We start from the raw sequence: 15,405 nt of genomic DNA, 5'->3' as shown, positions 1-15,405 counted from the left end.
TGGCTTGAGACAGGCTCCTGGAAGAAGTTATCAGCGCGATGCATTCTTGCAGGCTCGGCACTGCCGAGTCCGAAGAAGGCATTCATGCACGAAAACTTGTCACCAGAGTTTGATCCCACTGGAACAACTTACATCATGGAAACAAGAGCCCACCCGTAATGTTTGTTTGTAACATCTTGTATAATTTTTTGACAGATCGTGGGTGCCTATGAGCGTATCAAAGTGGCGGGCTTCACGACGTGAATCACTAAACATCTTGATATGACTTTGCTATGTCATTTCTTGTTCTAGAATTTATCCTTGCACATCTTAGTCGTGGATTCCTTGTTGTAACATCCAAGCTCGTTGAATGGGAGGCATAACCACGTCAAAGAAAGATAACTTCCTTGAAATCAGTTGCATATCAAACAATTCATACCAAAATGGTCCACATTGGAAGACACAATAAAACTCTCTAGATGTCCTAAAAAGAATGGATAAAGATTCAAGTTGTTTTGAGTTGAACACCAGGCGCTATAGGCCAATCTTGACACTGCTCCACATTGTCAAGCTTGACATCTCCACAATCGCAGTTAGACTCCCCAAACGAAAAGAAGCAAGGATCCATAGTTCTTGCCTTGGAGCAGACATCCCCACCAGATCCAGGTCCAGCCCACATAAGCCATGGCCTCAACCCGCCTAATCCCTGGCCAATGTAGCCGAAAGTAGAGCCAGGACTCGTGATCAGCACGTCGCTGAGCCCCAGCAAGTAAATCTCCGCGAGAGCCTTCTCATCGTGATCGAGAAATCCGGTGTGCTGCTGCCCCTCGTGGCTGGGCTGCTCCACTCTCACGATCGATCCATCGGCGGTGGAGGAGTTGAGGTAGATCTCTCGCAGCACGTCAAAGTGGTGTTCATCCAGCGAAGTCACCACCGCCGCGATCTGCTGCTGCGAGCTGATCGAGGAGCGGAGCTTGATCCTCTCGACGTTGTTCTTGCTGATATTGGGAAGGATCTTTGTCTCCACGGCGCATTGGAACACCTCCGCCGCCAGGTTTTGACGAACTCCTTGCAAGTGTGGAGGAACTCTCATTTGGATGCCGACTACGCGATCGGCGCGCGCGAGATATGAGTCGTAGAACCGCGCTGTGCGATCCCACACCGGATCGATGGGATGGAAGAGATAGCGGCTCAAGTGATGGAAGATCGCCTGCTGCTGGGGGAAGAGCTTCGCGAGATCACTCCGGAAGGATTCCACCAAGAACAATCCCGGAGCAAAGTAGACGTTTGACCGGAGAAACAGCCACGTTACCTGCGATTGCAAGAGTTTTTGCTGCTCCTTGCAGAAGAATTTTCGATCGTCCGGGGTGTAGTCCACGGACAGATACGAGTAGGCCACATCTGGAAACTTGATCGAGCTCGCGAAATCGTGACAGTGCTGAGGAGTGATTTTTAGATCCGGGGCATGGCCGATCCGCGATGAATCGTTGACTGTGGATAATCGGATCTCCAGAGGTCTGGGAAGGAGCCAGGAACTCTTTGGGAATGGCTCGCAGAACAATCGATCCATGTTCTCTGCGGACGAATCTCTCGCGATGAGTAAAACTCTGTTCGTGAGCAGAGCATAGAGAAAAGTGGAAGCAATCGCCAGCATCTTGTTCCCCAGGCCCTGCGATCCAAATGGCGCGATCCACACCACGAATTGGCAGTCGCCGTGATCGCCGTTTGGATCATCTTGGATCAATCGAGAGCACCGGGCGTGGATTTGCTCGTAGCGTCGCAGGTGGTGGATGAGAGCTGGCGATGGCGTGTAGCTTTCCGCCGATGGGTCTGTCGATTTGCGGCGATAGGACTGGAACTCTACGCGGCTCCGGCACTTGCGAGCATCACCTTGCTCTGGAACGATGAGATCTTCCACGATCTTGTCCGGAAAGTGATTATGAGACAGCAAAACGTAGAGGAAGAACAGACCAGTGGTGATCAGAGCAATGGATTTTGGGTTGGAGTAAGACACCATTTTCGTGACTCTCTCCATTCTTCATGAAAGGAATGAACGTGTGCATAGCAAGGTTAGTCCCGACTGTTCCCAACACAGACCAACCCAAACCAGCCGTGAAAGTGCTGAATGGCTAAATAGTTCACAAATTTTTTTTGATAAAAAAAACATTTTTAATAAAACCACATTAATAAAAGTAGGAAAACCAAAGCATTAAACCAAACCAAACCAAAGCATTAAACTAAACCAAACCAACTACTACTCATCTTTTTCAACCTGTTAGTAAGCTTCTTGACATTTTAGGCATCTTCTTCAACAATCACATTTTTATTTGGAAAATTTTCTTTGGTTAAATCCTCTATACCAAAAGATTCAAGCTTAGCTTGCTAAAGTGCATGTGGTTTTCACTTTTTATCCTATGGTGATTTACCATAAGATAACCTAAACCCTCTATATGCCATGTGTCCAAATGATATTGAGTTTCAAAGCTTTGGGCCACTAAATGAAAGAACGGTGCTAAACTCCCAAACATGGAGCCAATGAGTAACAGAACCGGACCACGGAGTAACTCCCAAACATATAGCCTAAGGAGCAAAGTGATAAGAGCCCAAAGTGACTTGGAACAATCCTAGAGCAACTAACATCCCATTATCAGGATTAACATGCAAAATGGAGCCAAACGAAATTTAGTGTTATTTTAGCATAACAGTGGCCTAACACAAAGACATAAGTACTCCACAAGTTAGCATGGAATAAAACTTGGGGCTTAGACCCCCCCCCCCCCCCTCCTTGAGGAACACACGCTTTAGGCTTTCACCCCAAACCTTCCTTAGTATCAGGAGTTACGTCTCTGCGATAAGCTTGCAACTTACTAAATATGGAATGTCTTTAGTGTCATGAATTTGGATATGGGATGAACACCATTGTGTTCAGGACAATCTCTACATTCCATAGATATGCCAAATGAGCAAATCTAGACACTTTCTATAAATAACATTTGGGACCAAAATAAGACTAACACAAAAGGCATGATAGTGAAGATATGGTAAGTTATTATTTAGAAAATATTGAGGGACCAATCTCAATATTGCAAGGGTTCTTGATACTAGCAAGTGCAAGCCAATGACAACAGTTTCTCAAACCGGGCCGAGTATGCTCAGCAAGAAACATATAGGGTTCCTACATTATGTTTATCCGATTTAAGTGCATGATCATTAATCAATTTCTCAACTAGCTCAAGTGGGAACTGATAATGGGTTCAACACTACCGACCTCCTGCCATCGTGGTGTGAGACACAAAATCCCTAGGCCCCAAAGTGGAGCCGGAAGGGCGCCACATGGTAGTGGCCGAAGCGAGAGCCAAACGAGCGTAACACGTTTGGACCAAAAGCTCTGACTTGAAAAGTCAAAAGCGGGAGTGGAACTCCCAACGAAGTGCTCGAGGAACGAGCACGAAGCGAGCAAAAGGCGAGGCTCCAAAAAGGGACCCAAAAGGACCAACACATGACACGTGGGAGTGTCCGAGATGGACTCAAGTTGGAGTCCGAAGTGGAGTCCGAGATGAACCCGAGTTGGAGTCTGAAGTGGAGTCCGAGATGGACCCGAGTTGGAGTCCGAAGTGGAGTCCGAGACGGACCCGAGATGGAGTCCGAGATGGAGTCCGAAGTGGAGTCCGAGGTGGACCCGAGATGGACCCGAGTTAGAGTCCGAAGTGGAGTCCGAGATGGACCCGAGATGGAGTCCGAGATGGAGTCCGAGATGGAGTCCGAGGTGGACCCGAGATGGACCCGAAATGGAGTCCGAGATGGAGTCCGAGATGGACCCGAGATGGAGTCCGAGATGGAGTCCGAAATGGACCCGAGATAGACCCGAGATGGAGTCCGAGATGGAGTCCGAGATGGAGTCTGAGATGGAGTCCGAGATGGAGTCCGAAGTCGAGACCGAGACCGGGACCGAGACCGAGACCGAGACCGAGATCGGGACCGAGACCGAGACCGAGGCCGAGGCCGAGACCGAGCCCGAGCTCGAGTCTGAGTCCGAATCCGAGTCCGAGTCCGAGTCCGAGTCCGAGTCCGAGTCCGAGTCCGAGTCCGGAGCCTGAGAGGGTGAAAGCCCAAAGCGTTCGTCTCCCAGACCCTAGGGGGTTTGGTGAGCTCCAAAAGTATAGTAGGGGGAGGACTGCAGTGGAGCCAGTTTGGCCAGGAAAGGCCAGTTTGGCCCAGGAAGGCCGGACCCAGTGTTGGGTGATGAGCTGCCCACTGGGAAGTCCAAGACTAGAGTGAACACAAACCGACAAGCAGGGTAGCTTGGTGAAGTGTTCAAGAGCCGGCTCTAGTTCCCCCGGGAGATTGACTGGCCGATACTCCCAGTCCAAGTGTGGGTGGCACTACCTACTTGGATACCTGGTGTGGCTCAACGGAACCCGCTCTAAGCCCATGGCTAGAGCACCCAAGGGCAGAAGGTGAGGAGAGTACCCAGGTGGCTCGCGTAAGGCCACGGTGTTCCGAAATGTTGTCCCAAAGGCCCAGACTGTGGAAAGGAAGAGGAGCAGTCCTCTGGGGTAGTGACCAAGGACACAGTCGTGTGGTGAGGAAGTCCCAGAGGACCGTGGGACTTAGTGGTCGGGCCTGTGGGTCTCGATCCAGTGGCAGTGTTGGCAAACACGACCAGGGGCAGAAAGGGACTTAGTGGGGACTGACAGAGGGATATTGGGGAAGGCTATTCCCCTTGTCGGTGGGCATCCTAAGGATGCTAAGGAGTGGATCTGAGATGACCACTCACGGATGGTTTGCCTAGTCTTGGAGAGCCAAGACGGTGATGCAAGTGGTATTGGACTACCAGTGTGGCAAAGGTGATTGGGCATGGCCTTAGCGTAACGGGCTGCTATGTCGGTGGTACCTTTGAGTGTCGGTCATGGGATCGGACACGTGGTGCACTTGGACCAAGTGCAAATGTTGAGTGGCATGGATGCCATTCTCGGGGCTAGCAAGTCCCAAGTCCTGGATTGGACTTATGGAGGTTGTGAATGAGACTCCTCCAAGTGGTCAGAGGTGTGGTTAAGTGACTAAAGTAGAACGGAAAATTTAGTCACTTACACGTGGCAGTAAGGAAAAAATATTCAAAAAGACTAGTCGACAGGTAACTTTTGATACCCGAAGTCACATTTGCGACATTTGCATCTCTACAATCTTTATCTATTGTGGTTCGATTGCAATTGTGTCGAGATCGATCTCTAGAAATTTCATTCTTTCACTTTCAAAATTATTTACCACTCTAGTATTACTGTGCATATAAATCAACTTCTTCGTTTGGTAGTGGTTGGGATTTCAGCCAAATGCAGTCGGGACCAACAATGCTGCATAGTCATAACTCTGCTCGTGAAGCTTCCGTGCTTGGCTAGTTTGCATGTACACATAAAACCCCGACTGCATCAAACAATGCAAAATTACAAAATAGAGATCACCTTTAATTCCATATAAATTATTCTAATTAATAAAAAATATTAGCCGTTGTATCTTAAAATGGTCCTTTAAAATGGTCAGTTTTATGATCATTAAACCTGTTGTGGGAAGCTAGATTTTCTTAAAACCAAGCGAGAAAAAGGGGAAGACGTGATGGCGCTCGAGGATGGCGAGTTTAGAGATGACGAGTGTGGCGAGCTTCTCAAGTGGTACATCAGACACGAGAAGTTGGGGCATGGAGGACAGGGCCAAGTCTACTTGCTGAGTGACGCAGCCCGCAACCGCCATAGGTACGCAGGAAAGATGTTTAAGTTGGAGAGTTGTGCCGAGAGGGAGACTAGGATCTTGGACAAGCTTCGCCCCATTCCTGGAGTTGTCTTCCTCCATGGGCTGAGGAGGGAGAGGAAGGTTGGCGGGCGTTGCTTTGGGACGATGGTCATGGAACTTTGTGGCCCTAGCCTGCGCGATCTAGCGATGAAAGGGCCACTGAGGGAGGAGGAGGTAGCCGAGATCGTTAAGGAGCTCGCTGAGACACTCAAGGGCGTCCACTCGAGTGGTGTTGTCCATCGCGATCTCAAGCTGGAGAACGTTTTCACCAAGCTGCAAGATGAAAGCACGATCAGGCCAGTGATTGGGGATTTTGGAGTGGCGACCGACGATGCCAGAGAGATGAGCCAGAGCTGCGGGACTGAGAAGTACATGGCTCCCGAGCTTATCTTTGTCGAGAGATATGGGCTGTCTTACACGAAGGCGGTGGATGTTGGAGTGATCGCATACGAACTCCTCAAGGGCTATCAGCGATCGAACCTGGAGATGCATTTGCTGCGCGAGGGGGAGTTCCAGTGGCCTGCCAATCTGTCACCAGAGGCGAAAAATCTGATTATGGGCATGCTGGACTTGGATCCCAGGAAGAGATTGACACTAGACCAAGTGATCAATCATCCTTGGATTCTAGAGAACTGTAGCACCACACGGGCTACTGCCAATATCACAAGTTGTTATGGAGGGAAGAGAAGCACTCCACACTCTAGCCATCCAGCTGTGAAGAAACTTAGAAAACTTCTACACCAAAGCTCATCTAAAGTTAAATATGTTTTAACTGTGTTTAAAATTGTCTTGAGTTTCATTGTAGCTCAGCTGCAACAACCAATCTTTAATGGTGTAACTTGTCATTAAACCCAGTCCTTCAAAGGCAGCTACATTATTACCACGGGGTTACAAGGAAACAATAAAAAATAACCATCAAACACCTTAGGGTTGTAAAGACTCATGGAGAGCTTTACCAACAAGTGCATAGAAGATGATCTTCTCTATTTCCTGATTACCTAAAACGATGATAGTGCCACTGTAAAGATGATGCTTGCTCCCTCATTTATATTTTGCATTCTTGCACATATTAGGAACTCAAGGGAGAAGACAGATATAGATGAAGCACTGTTACCTTGTGTGAGTAGACAGCTCTCCAGGTACGAAGCTCATTCTAAGGTTGATGTGATATAGCTAATTTCATAGGCAAACTGGCTAAAGCTTGTAGTATCAATGAACTGGCTCATGTCACTTGGACTCTGCGTATTAAAAACAATATTGAGACATGAAGAACATACCAAGATAATAACCATATATTTTAAACATTTTTTATCTTTTATTTTTCCCTACCATATTGTCCTTGGTTAACCGTATTATAGCTAGAATTTTATCATATTTTTCATGCTCAATAAAAATAAATTATAATTAAATAAAGCTATTCAACAATAGCTTATACAAAGAATTTCAAAAACATTTAATAAAAGTTTCAATTATGGTTTTGATGCCTTTCACTGACTCTAATAAAGATTTGGTGGTTTTGCATGCCAAAAAATGATGGAAGTATTAAATTTTAAGTTGGATGGTTTTACATGGCAAGGAATGATGGAAGCATTAGATCTGAATATAATATTCCACTCAGAGCACAACAAAAGAGAAAAGACCTTGCATGCAATTTAATTCACTCTTGGTCCCTCTAATTTTCATTTGGATACTAAACTATTGTAAATTAAATTGCGCTTAATAAAGTTTTACATGACTAATATAAATCTTAAGTATTATTTTAAACAACCGAAATGATTAGTAGTTTTTGTTTCCCACCAAATAGCATTTGGACTATTAGCCTCATAAATTACTAAGTTGCAATTATTTAATAAACTAAGATAAGTAAGAAATATACAATCTGGTTGATTATAACAATAATGATCAATTGACCACATTTTTATTTTCTTATCAGTATATAATACCAAATTCCCATCTTTTTGAAGATCAAGCTTACATTGACCAATAAAATCAAATGTGATATCAGATCTCCATAGTAAATTTTTTCCTGAATAAAGTGAAACTTTACAATTTATTTCTATTAATAACACATTTTTGCGATTTGGGGATACCAAAAATTGGCCTATATATAACACATGGTCTGAAAAACCAGCATTTAAAGTAGTTAAGGTAGTATCACAATTATCATATGAAAGATAAGATGTAAACAAATTATTAACTTTAATTAAGGTTAGTCTCCACCAAAATACTACTGAATATTGAATAATATAATTTTGAGATATAATTTTTCATACATCAGATTTTGTTGCAATCATTGTAGTATTATATGTATTTATTAAGTACCTAACAGCTTCTTTGATTCTCACGCCAATAATTGTTTGGGTGTATTTGCTATTAAAATTGAGGATGTGGATGGAGAGCCACCATATTGATCAACTGGTCAAACTGAAACTGCCAATATTTAAAACAGTTAAATTCTTAATATGAATGATAATTTTTAATGTGGGTTAAAATATCTAAAAATCCATTATTAATTATAAGGTTAATTTAATTTTCAGTAAGTGTGTTATTATTACCCCATTCTACAGTTGCTCTTCCATAAACTATTTTTTTAATTAAAAATAGAAAATATAAAAATAAAAATAAAAATATTTTTATAGGTTTATACTTAATTAGCTCTAATATATATGAAATTTATGTATTTTGTTAAAACAATATTTTTATAAAAATATTATAATATTTATAAAACTTTCAATTAATTTCATATTGTGAGGGCCAAGTGTACAGCTACGATGTCATATACTTATATTAGTGTAGTGGGATTTTGGTAACCGTCAGATTGGTTTCAATCCGGACCACTCGCTCTTATATATAAATTAAGGTTTTTGGGCTAATTGATATGCACATTTTCTGTATTCTTTTTCTATATTCCATACATTCACATTGGTGGAGGTGAGGGGCACCTTTAATTGTCCCTAAAGAGTGCTTGGATTTAGGATTTTGGTTTAGATCTAACTTTTGCATCATCTAGATTTAGTTTGTTTTTATTTCCTTTCTTTTATTCTTTCTTTTTAGGATTTTGGTTTAGATTTAGCTTTTTGCATTGTTTAAGTTTACCATTTCCTTCTAGCTTTTTGTCATTTCTCTTTTTTTTGCTCTTTCTTCATTTGTCTTCATGGCAAATCAACAATCTCCTCTTTTGACTTTGGAGCAACAGTTGGTATAATTGCTTGATGCTATGTGCTTGCAATTGAACAACCAAACTTAATTGATAGTGGCATTCACGGCACGGGGTACAACTTTTCCTGCTCTTGGCACCAATCCTCACGTTCGGCTGGAGTTCTTTCGTGGGAATCTTAGGGATGATGTGTACTATTGGTTCGATCATTTCACGGTGATTGCCATATATCATTCTTGGGATGATACTTGACGTTTGCGTGAGTTTCCCACGTGTCTTTAAGGGCGGCATTGTAGTGGTATAATGGTTTGAGCGCAACCACTCGTGGGGATTGGAGTGTTCTTCTGGATGTCTTCAAATGCACTTTCAAACATGCTGACAACTGTGATGATGCCTTCCAACAATTGCATTGTCTTCGCCAAGGGCCATCTGAGTCGATGATGCAATTTAGCATTCGTTTCTGAAGTCTTTTTCTTCGTGCGAAGCCAGATATGTCGGAGCGGATCAAGTTAGGAATGTTGTAGCTAGCACTTCGTCAAGATCTTGTTAAACTTGTGTATACATTTGCTCCCGCCACCCTTGACAATGCTCTTTGCTTGGCACAACATTATGAGATGTCACCTCTTCCACTTCTTGTTGCATGTCCTTCAGCTCCACTTCCTATGGGTGATGGTCTTGTTCCAATAGAGGCTGATGCTGTTGCTACTGCTCGAGTCCAAGGACAAGGGCAAGGACGTGGTTGTGGCCATAATGTTCGCTGCTAAGCATGTGATGAAGTTAGTCATACTTATTAATATTGTCGGCATTTTCCGGATTAGTGACTTCCATTTCCTGGCTGGAGACTTTGGCGTCAGCAATGTCCCGTTGGTGCTGCTACAGTGGAAGGTTTGAACACCGAGATGCTTTCGGGAAATGAGGAGTCGTGCGAGTAACGGAGGGACTTTGCGTAAATAAGTCAATGACCCTTCCATCTTTCTTTCAGGAGTATCATCAAAGGGTTCACTCAGCATCAGTTCATTCAGTGTTTACTTTCCAAGCTCGTTTTTATAACAAGAGGTCTTCTATTATTCTCTCTATATTGGTTGATACAGGTTCAAGTTTATCTTCTATTGCTCGACCTATTGCCACACATTGCCATCTACACTTGCGTCGTGTGGCAGAACCAGTTTTCATTCTTTATGGCAATGGCCGTACATATGCATGTGCATGGGATGAGGCAGACCTGGTTGTGTGTGTGAGTGATCTCGAACTTGAGTTGCAGTCATTGCGGGTGGTGTCAAGTCAAGCTTTTAACCTCATTCTTGGTATAGATTGGTTGCAGCGCAATCATACTAAATGTGACTTTGAGGCTTCTCCCCTTTGTCTCATACTTCTTTATATTTCATCCATTCCTTTCACTTTCATACCTTTTCATCCCTCTACTTCTACCTCTACTGGCATTATTTTTGTTCCCCCACTATTTCCTCCTATATTTCCATTTTGTTCTACTCTTCCCTTTTCTAATCCTTCCGACAATCTTTGTGTTGCAGTGGTTGATCGGCTCATGAAGGAGTATTTTGATCTCTTTGAATTTGACCTATCGTCCAGGGCCAAGATTGCCACATGCTATCCAATTCCAACCGGGGATGCTCATCCAATCAAGGTTCCTATTCGTCGTCGTTCACTCAAGGAGATCAAGATTTTACGTGCAAACGTCAAGGAGATGTTAGAGAAAAGTGTTATTTGGAAGTCGCGGAGTCCTTGGGTATGTGAACCTCATCTTGTGACGAAGCCTTATGGGAGTATTCATTTCTGCATCGACTATCGTCCATTAAACGAAGTGACGATCCCATATGTGTACCCTCTTCCTCACACTGCTGATCTTTTGGATCGTCTGGGGCGAAGTCGTTAGTTCACCAAACTAGATCTTGCTTCTGGGTATTAGCAAGTACCAATGGCCAAAAAATATATTCTTAAGACTACTTTTCGTACATGTACAAGTTCTTGGTGATGCCATTTAGTTTGAACAATACTCTAGCAATTTTTTAGTGGATGATGGATAAGGTTCTTTGCGATATGTCAGAGGTGACTATTGACTTTATTGATGATGTTTTGATCCACTCGGAGGGGACATGGGAGAAGCACATTTATAATGTTTGTAAAGTCCCTTGGTGGCTGCTGAAAGAAACCCGACTTTGGATCAGCTTAGCTTGAGACAGGCTCCTGGAAGAAGTTATCAATGCGATCATTCTTGCAGGCTTGGCACTGCTGAGTCCAAGGAAGACATTCATACATGAAAACTTCACCAGGAGTTTGATCCCACTAGAATTACAACTTGCATAGCCATGGAAACAAAAAGAGGAGAATCACTTATCATGTAAATCTGATAAATTAAAAAACGTCCATCATGTGAATGATATTGACAGAAGCTATGCCATTTCTTGCTATAAATTGATCCTCACACATCTTAGTTGTGGATTCCTTTTTGTAACATCCAAGCTCGTGGAATGGAGGCATAACCACATCAAAGAAAGATAACTTCCTTGAAATCAGTTGCATATCAAACAATTCATACCAAAATGGTCCACATTCTAGAAGACACAATAAAACTCTCTACATGTCCTGAATAAGATTCAAGTTGGTTTGAGCTGAACACCAGGCGCTATAGGCCAATCTTGACACCGCTCCAAATTGTCAAGCTTGACATCTCCACAATCGCAGTTAGACTCCCCAAACGAAACGAAGCAAGGATCCAATAGTTCTTGCCTTGGAGCAAACATCCCCACCTGAGTCACGCCCAGCCCACATAAGCCAAGGCCTCAACCCGACTAATCCCTGACCAATGTAGCCGAAAGTGGTGCCAGGACTCGTGATCAGCAACCCCAGAAAATAAATCTCTGCGAGAGCTTTCTCGAGAAATCTGGTGTGCTGCTGCCCCTCGTGGCTTGGCTGCTCCACTCTCACGATCGATCCATCGGCGGTGGAGGAGTTGAGGTAGATCTCCCGCAGCACGTCAAAGTGGTGCTCGTCCAGCGAAGTCACTGATCTGCTGCTGCTGCGAGCTGATCGAGGAGCGCAGCATGATCCTCTAGTTGTTCTTGCTGATATTGGGGAGGATCTTCGTCTCCACTGCGCACTGGAACACCTCCGCCGCCAGGTTTTGACGAACTCCTTGCAAGTGGAGAGACTACGCGATCGGCGAGCGCGAGATATGAGTCGTGCGCTGTGCGATCCCACAACGGATCGATGAGATGAAAGAGATAGCGGCTCAAGTGATGGAAGATCGCCTGCTGCGCTTCGCGAGATCACTCCGGAAGGACCAAAAACAATCCCGGAACAAAGTAGACATTTGACCGGAGAAACAGCCAAGTTACCTGCGATTGCAAGAGTTTTTGCTGCTCCTTGCAGAAGAATTTTCGATCGTCCGGAGTGTAGTCCACGGACAGATAACTTGATCGAGCTCGCGAAATCGTGACAGTGCTTAGAAGTGATTTTTAGATCCGGGCGCGATGAATCGTTGACTGTGAATAATCGGCTCTCCAGGGATCTGGGGAGGAGCCAGGAACTCTTTGGGAATGGCTCGCAAAACAATCGATCCATGTTCTCTGCGGACGAATCTAGAAAAACTCTGTTCATGAGCAGAGCATAGAGAAAAGTGGAAGCAATCTTGTTCCCCAGGCCCTGCGATCCAAATGGCGCGATCCCGAATTGGCAGTCGCCGTGATCGCCGTCTGGGTTATCTTGGATCAATCGAGAGCACCGGGCGTGGATTTGCTCGTAGGATGAGAGCTGGCGATGGCGAGTCTGTGGATTTGCGGTGATAGGACTGGAACTCTAGCCGGCTCCCGCACTGCGAGCATCGCCTTACTCTGGAACGATAAGATCTTCCATGGCCTTGTCCGGGAAGTGATTCTGAGAGAGCAAAACGTAGAGGAAGAACAAACTAGTGGTGTGTGAAAGAGGAGTAACTTGGTGAAGAGGATGCTAGACAAGGACAAAGGTCTTGTGCAAGAAGCCATGAGATATGGATGGAATGTGAGGGATGCGATGAGAAAGGTGGTGGATTAGAGGATTGAGTGGTAGATTAGATTAAAGTTTATTTAGAGGGAGCCAAGCATTAGGGAGGTAAACTGCATTAGATTATGTTGGAAAAGTGGGAGATGGAGCATCTCCAAGGACTCAAAGACAGGCTTGTGTGAAATGAGTCTTGGGGGTGATCGCATCGACCCACGAGAGGATAGTCGCAAAAATGGGCTCCTTGATGTGATCCTTGGCAACACAATCGTCAGCACGTGATCTTATGGGGGAGGTGTACTGTGACTTGGAACAAAACGACTGCAATCTTATACTTTAAATATATAGTAAAGGGTTTAAAGATGTATATTATTAATCATCAATTAGGGAATTTAAAAAAACAAGTGTTGTAAAATGCCCAGTAAGGGCATTGATTGTCATACACAAAGGCTGTAGATATTTGGGGGCTTGGAGTGATCGCATACGAGCTTCTCAAAGGCTACAAGTGATCGAACCTGGAGTTCCAGTGGCTTGTCAATCTGTCGCCAGAGGCGAGAAATCTTATTATGGGCATGCTTGTTTTGGATCCAAGGAAAAGATTGACACTGGATCAAGTGATCAATCATCCTTAAATTCTAGAGAACTGTAGCACCACACAATCTACTGCCAATATCACAAGTTGTTGTGGATTGTCTTAATTTTTGTTGTAGCTCGGCTGCAACAACCACTCCTTGCTTCTCTCTGTGCTTGGCAATGGTGTAGCTTGTCATCATGCCCAGTCCTTCGAAAGCAGCCTGAATTATTACCATGGGATTGATCAGAAGGAAACAAAAAAAGCCAGCCATCAAACACCTTAAGAACTGTATCGGGGTTGTACAGCCTCGGGGTTGCATCGTGCAAAATTCTGAGAGCTTCACCAACATTTCTGGCACATAGAAGGTGATCTTCTCGCGTCTGCAGTTCAAAAGCGTCTTTAAGTTTAAATGCTTTTTCCTGATTACCTGAAACAATGATAGTGCCACTGTAAAGATGATGCTTGCTCCCTCATTGAAAAGAACGTCCCAAATTCTCATTGTCGTCTGCAAACACGATTTGATTTTCTTCTCTTTGAAGAAGCGGACAAAACTTACCTCAGAAGGCAAACTCTTGGAGAACAAGCAAAGAAACCACTCGGTGGTGACTAGCGACACGTCAAATCCAATATCATGGAAGTGGGCAGCCAGCCTGAAACAGATCCAAATCGATCTCTTGTAAAGACGAAAATGTTTCTTACCTCGGACTTCTCTGCCTCATGAGGTCCTTGAAAACTCTTTGCTCGATATGACAACCATAGAGATTGTCTGAGTAAGTATCGCTGTGGAGAACGTCCTCCAGCAACACAGCAAGCATCCAAAAGGCGTCCTCTTCCGACCTCATCACTAGAAGAAGAAGCGCTGTGATGAAATTCATTCCCTATCACCACAAAACTTTAGCTATGAACTGGACAATGTGATGACAATGAAGTTCTCTTACCTGGCAGTATCCGACTCGAGAGTCACGAAACGAGTAAGCAACAAGAATTCTTCTCAGCGATTGCTGCCCTTCTTTGGAATCCAACCATGGATGTGTCGGAAAAGTTCGAGGGAGATCCTGGAAAAAAACTACAATGAGTTGTCAATCGAGAAACTATAGCTTACCTGATCGATTTGCCTAGTCGCCGGAGTGACTCTATTCTCGACGGCTTCGATGAGATCGTTGTAGTAACTCCTGGGAGCTGTGGAGCGCTTCTTTGCAGCGCCGGAAGAAGCCAGCCACACCTTTGGACGAAGAGCTGGAGGAATTCCCTTTCGGATCATCCCTTTGAGCTGCTTGGACTTGGCATAAGCGGCAAAGGTGTCCAGGAATGGAGTATTTCTCGCGAATCTATCTACATACCAGTCCTCTCCCTTGCTTGCCTCGATCGACAACCATTGCCGGTGCTGCTCCTTCACCCTCTTCTTTAGATCGTTGAGAAGAGCGGCGTCTTCCAGCGGCACCTCCAGTGGAAACGCGTACAGATCGAGAATGGCTACTTTCCTAGTCATCCACACCATTCTAGAGCTCCCCATGACCGATATTTCCAGCTCGCTACCGCAAGAACACCCGGATTTCTCCCTGATCCATCACAGTCATAGCATTCCCCTGAAATCTTTCCCTGAGATGTGATCGATCGATCGCGCCACAAACCTGGACCCTGGATCAGATGAATCTCTCGATCGCCGCCGATACACGACCCGGCAAAGACAACAGTGGCTGCGCAACACGCTCGCGCCCATTGCCCAGTCCATTTTAGGGCTCCTACACATGGCACGTTCCGCCTTTAGCTCTGGGACCGTCGGATCGCAGCATCATCCAACGGTGCAGTTCAAACTCTTGCATGCGTTGAAAAGATACTAAAGGGAGTAGCAATCCTTTTAGGAATCGTTATATATAACAGTAAAGATTGCCCTAAGGGTTTTAGCGTTAATTTGTGG

General features: G+C 44.7%; 4 protein-coding genes across 4 annotated transcripts; 1 reads left to right on the top strand and 3 right to left on the bottom strand.

Moving 5' to 3' along the window:
- Positions 1-484: 484 nt before the first annotated feature.
- Positions 485-1,996, bottom strand: LOC112341748 (probable fucosyltransferase 8). Its single transcript, XM_024662360.1, has one exon. It carries the CDS (start codon positions 1,994-1,996, stop codon positions 485-487), a length of 1,512 nt encoding a protein of 503 aa, XP_024518128.1.
- Positions 1,997-5,589: 3,593 nt separating this feature from the next.
- Positions 5,590-9,811, top strand: LOC9638337 (calcium/calmodulin-dependent protein kinase type 1). Its single transcript, XM_002988586.2, has 2 exons — positions 5,590-6,366; positions 9,608-9,811. Exons 1-2 carry the CDS (start codon positions 5,590-5,592, stop codon positions 9,809-9,811), a joined length of 981 nt encoding a protein of 326 aa, XP_002988632.2.
- A 1,809-nt stretch (positions 9,812-11,620) lies between these two features.
- LOC112341747 (probable fucosyltransferase 7) lies at positions 11,621-12,499 on the bottom strand. Its single transcript, XM_024662359.1, has one exon. The coding sequence runs from the start codon at positions 12,497-12,499 to the stop codon at positions 11,621-11,623; it is 879 nt and encodes a 292-aa protein (XP_024518127.1).
- Positions 12,500-13,492: 993 nt separating this feature from the next.
- Positions 13,493-15,206, bottom strand: LOC9638882 (growth hormone-regulated TBC protein 1). Its single transcript, XM_002988493.2, has 7 exons — positions 14,590-15,206; positions 14,426-14,542; positions 14,187-14,365; positions 14,044-14,137; positions 13,915-13,992; positions 13,766-13,867; positions 13,493-13,707 (listed from the first exon to the last, which is right to left on the bottom strand). Exons 1-7 carry the CDS (start codon positions 14,998-15,000, stop codon positions 13,549-13,551), a joined length of 1,140 nt encoding a protein of 379 aa, XP_002988539.2. The 5' UTR covers positions 15,001-15,206; the 3' UTR covers positions 13,493-13,548.
- Positions 15,207-15,405: the final 199 nt, after the last annotated feature.

Source organism: Selaginella moellendorffii, unplaced genomic scaffold (genome assembly GCF_000143415.4).
Source record: "Selaginella moellendorffii unplaced genomic scaffold, v1.0 SELMOscaffold_89, whole genome shotgun sequence".
Taxonomy (NCBI): domain Eukaryota; kingdom Viridiplantae; phylum Streptophyta; class Lycopodiopsida; order Selaginellales; family Selaginellaceae; genus Selaginella; species Selaginella moellendorffii.
This window is presented reverse-complemented; position numbering and strand designations above follow the sequence as displayed.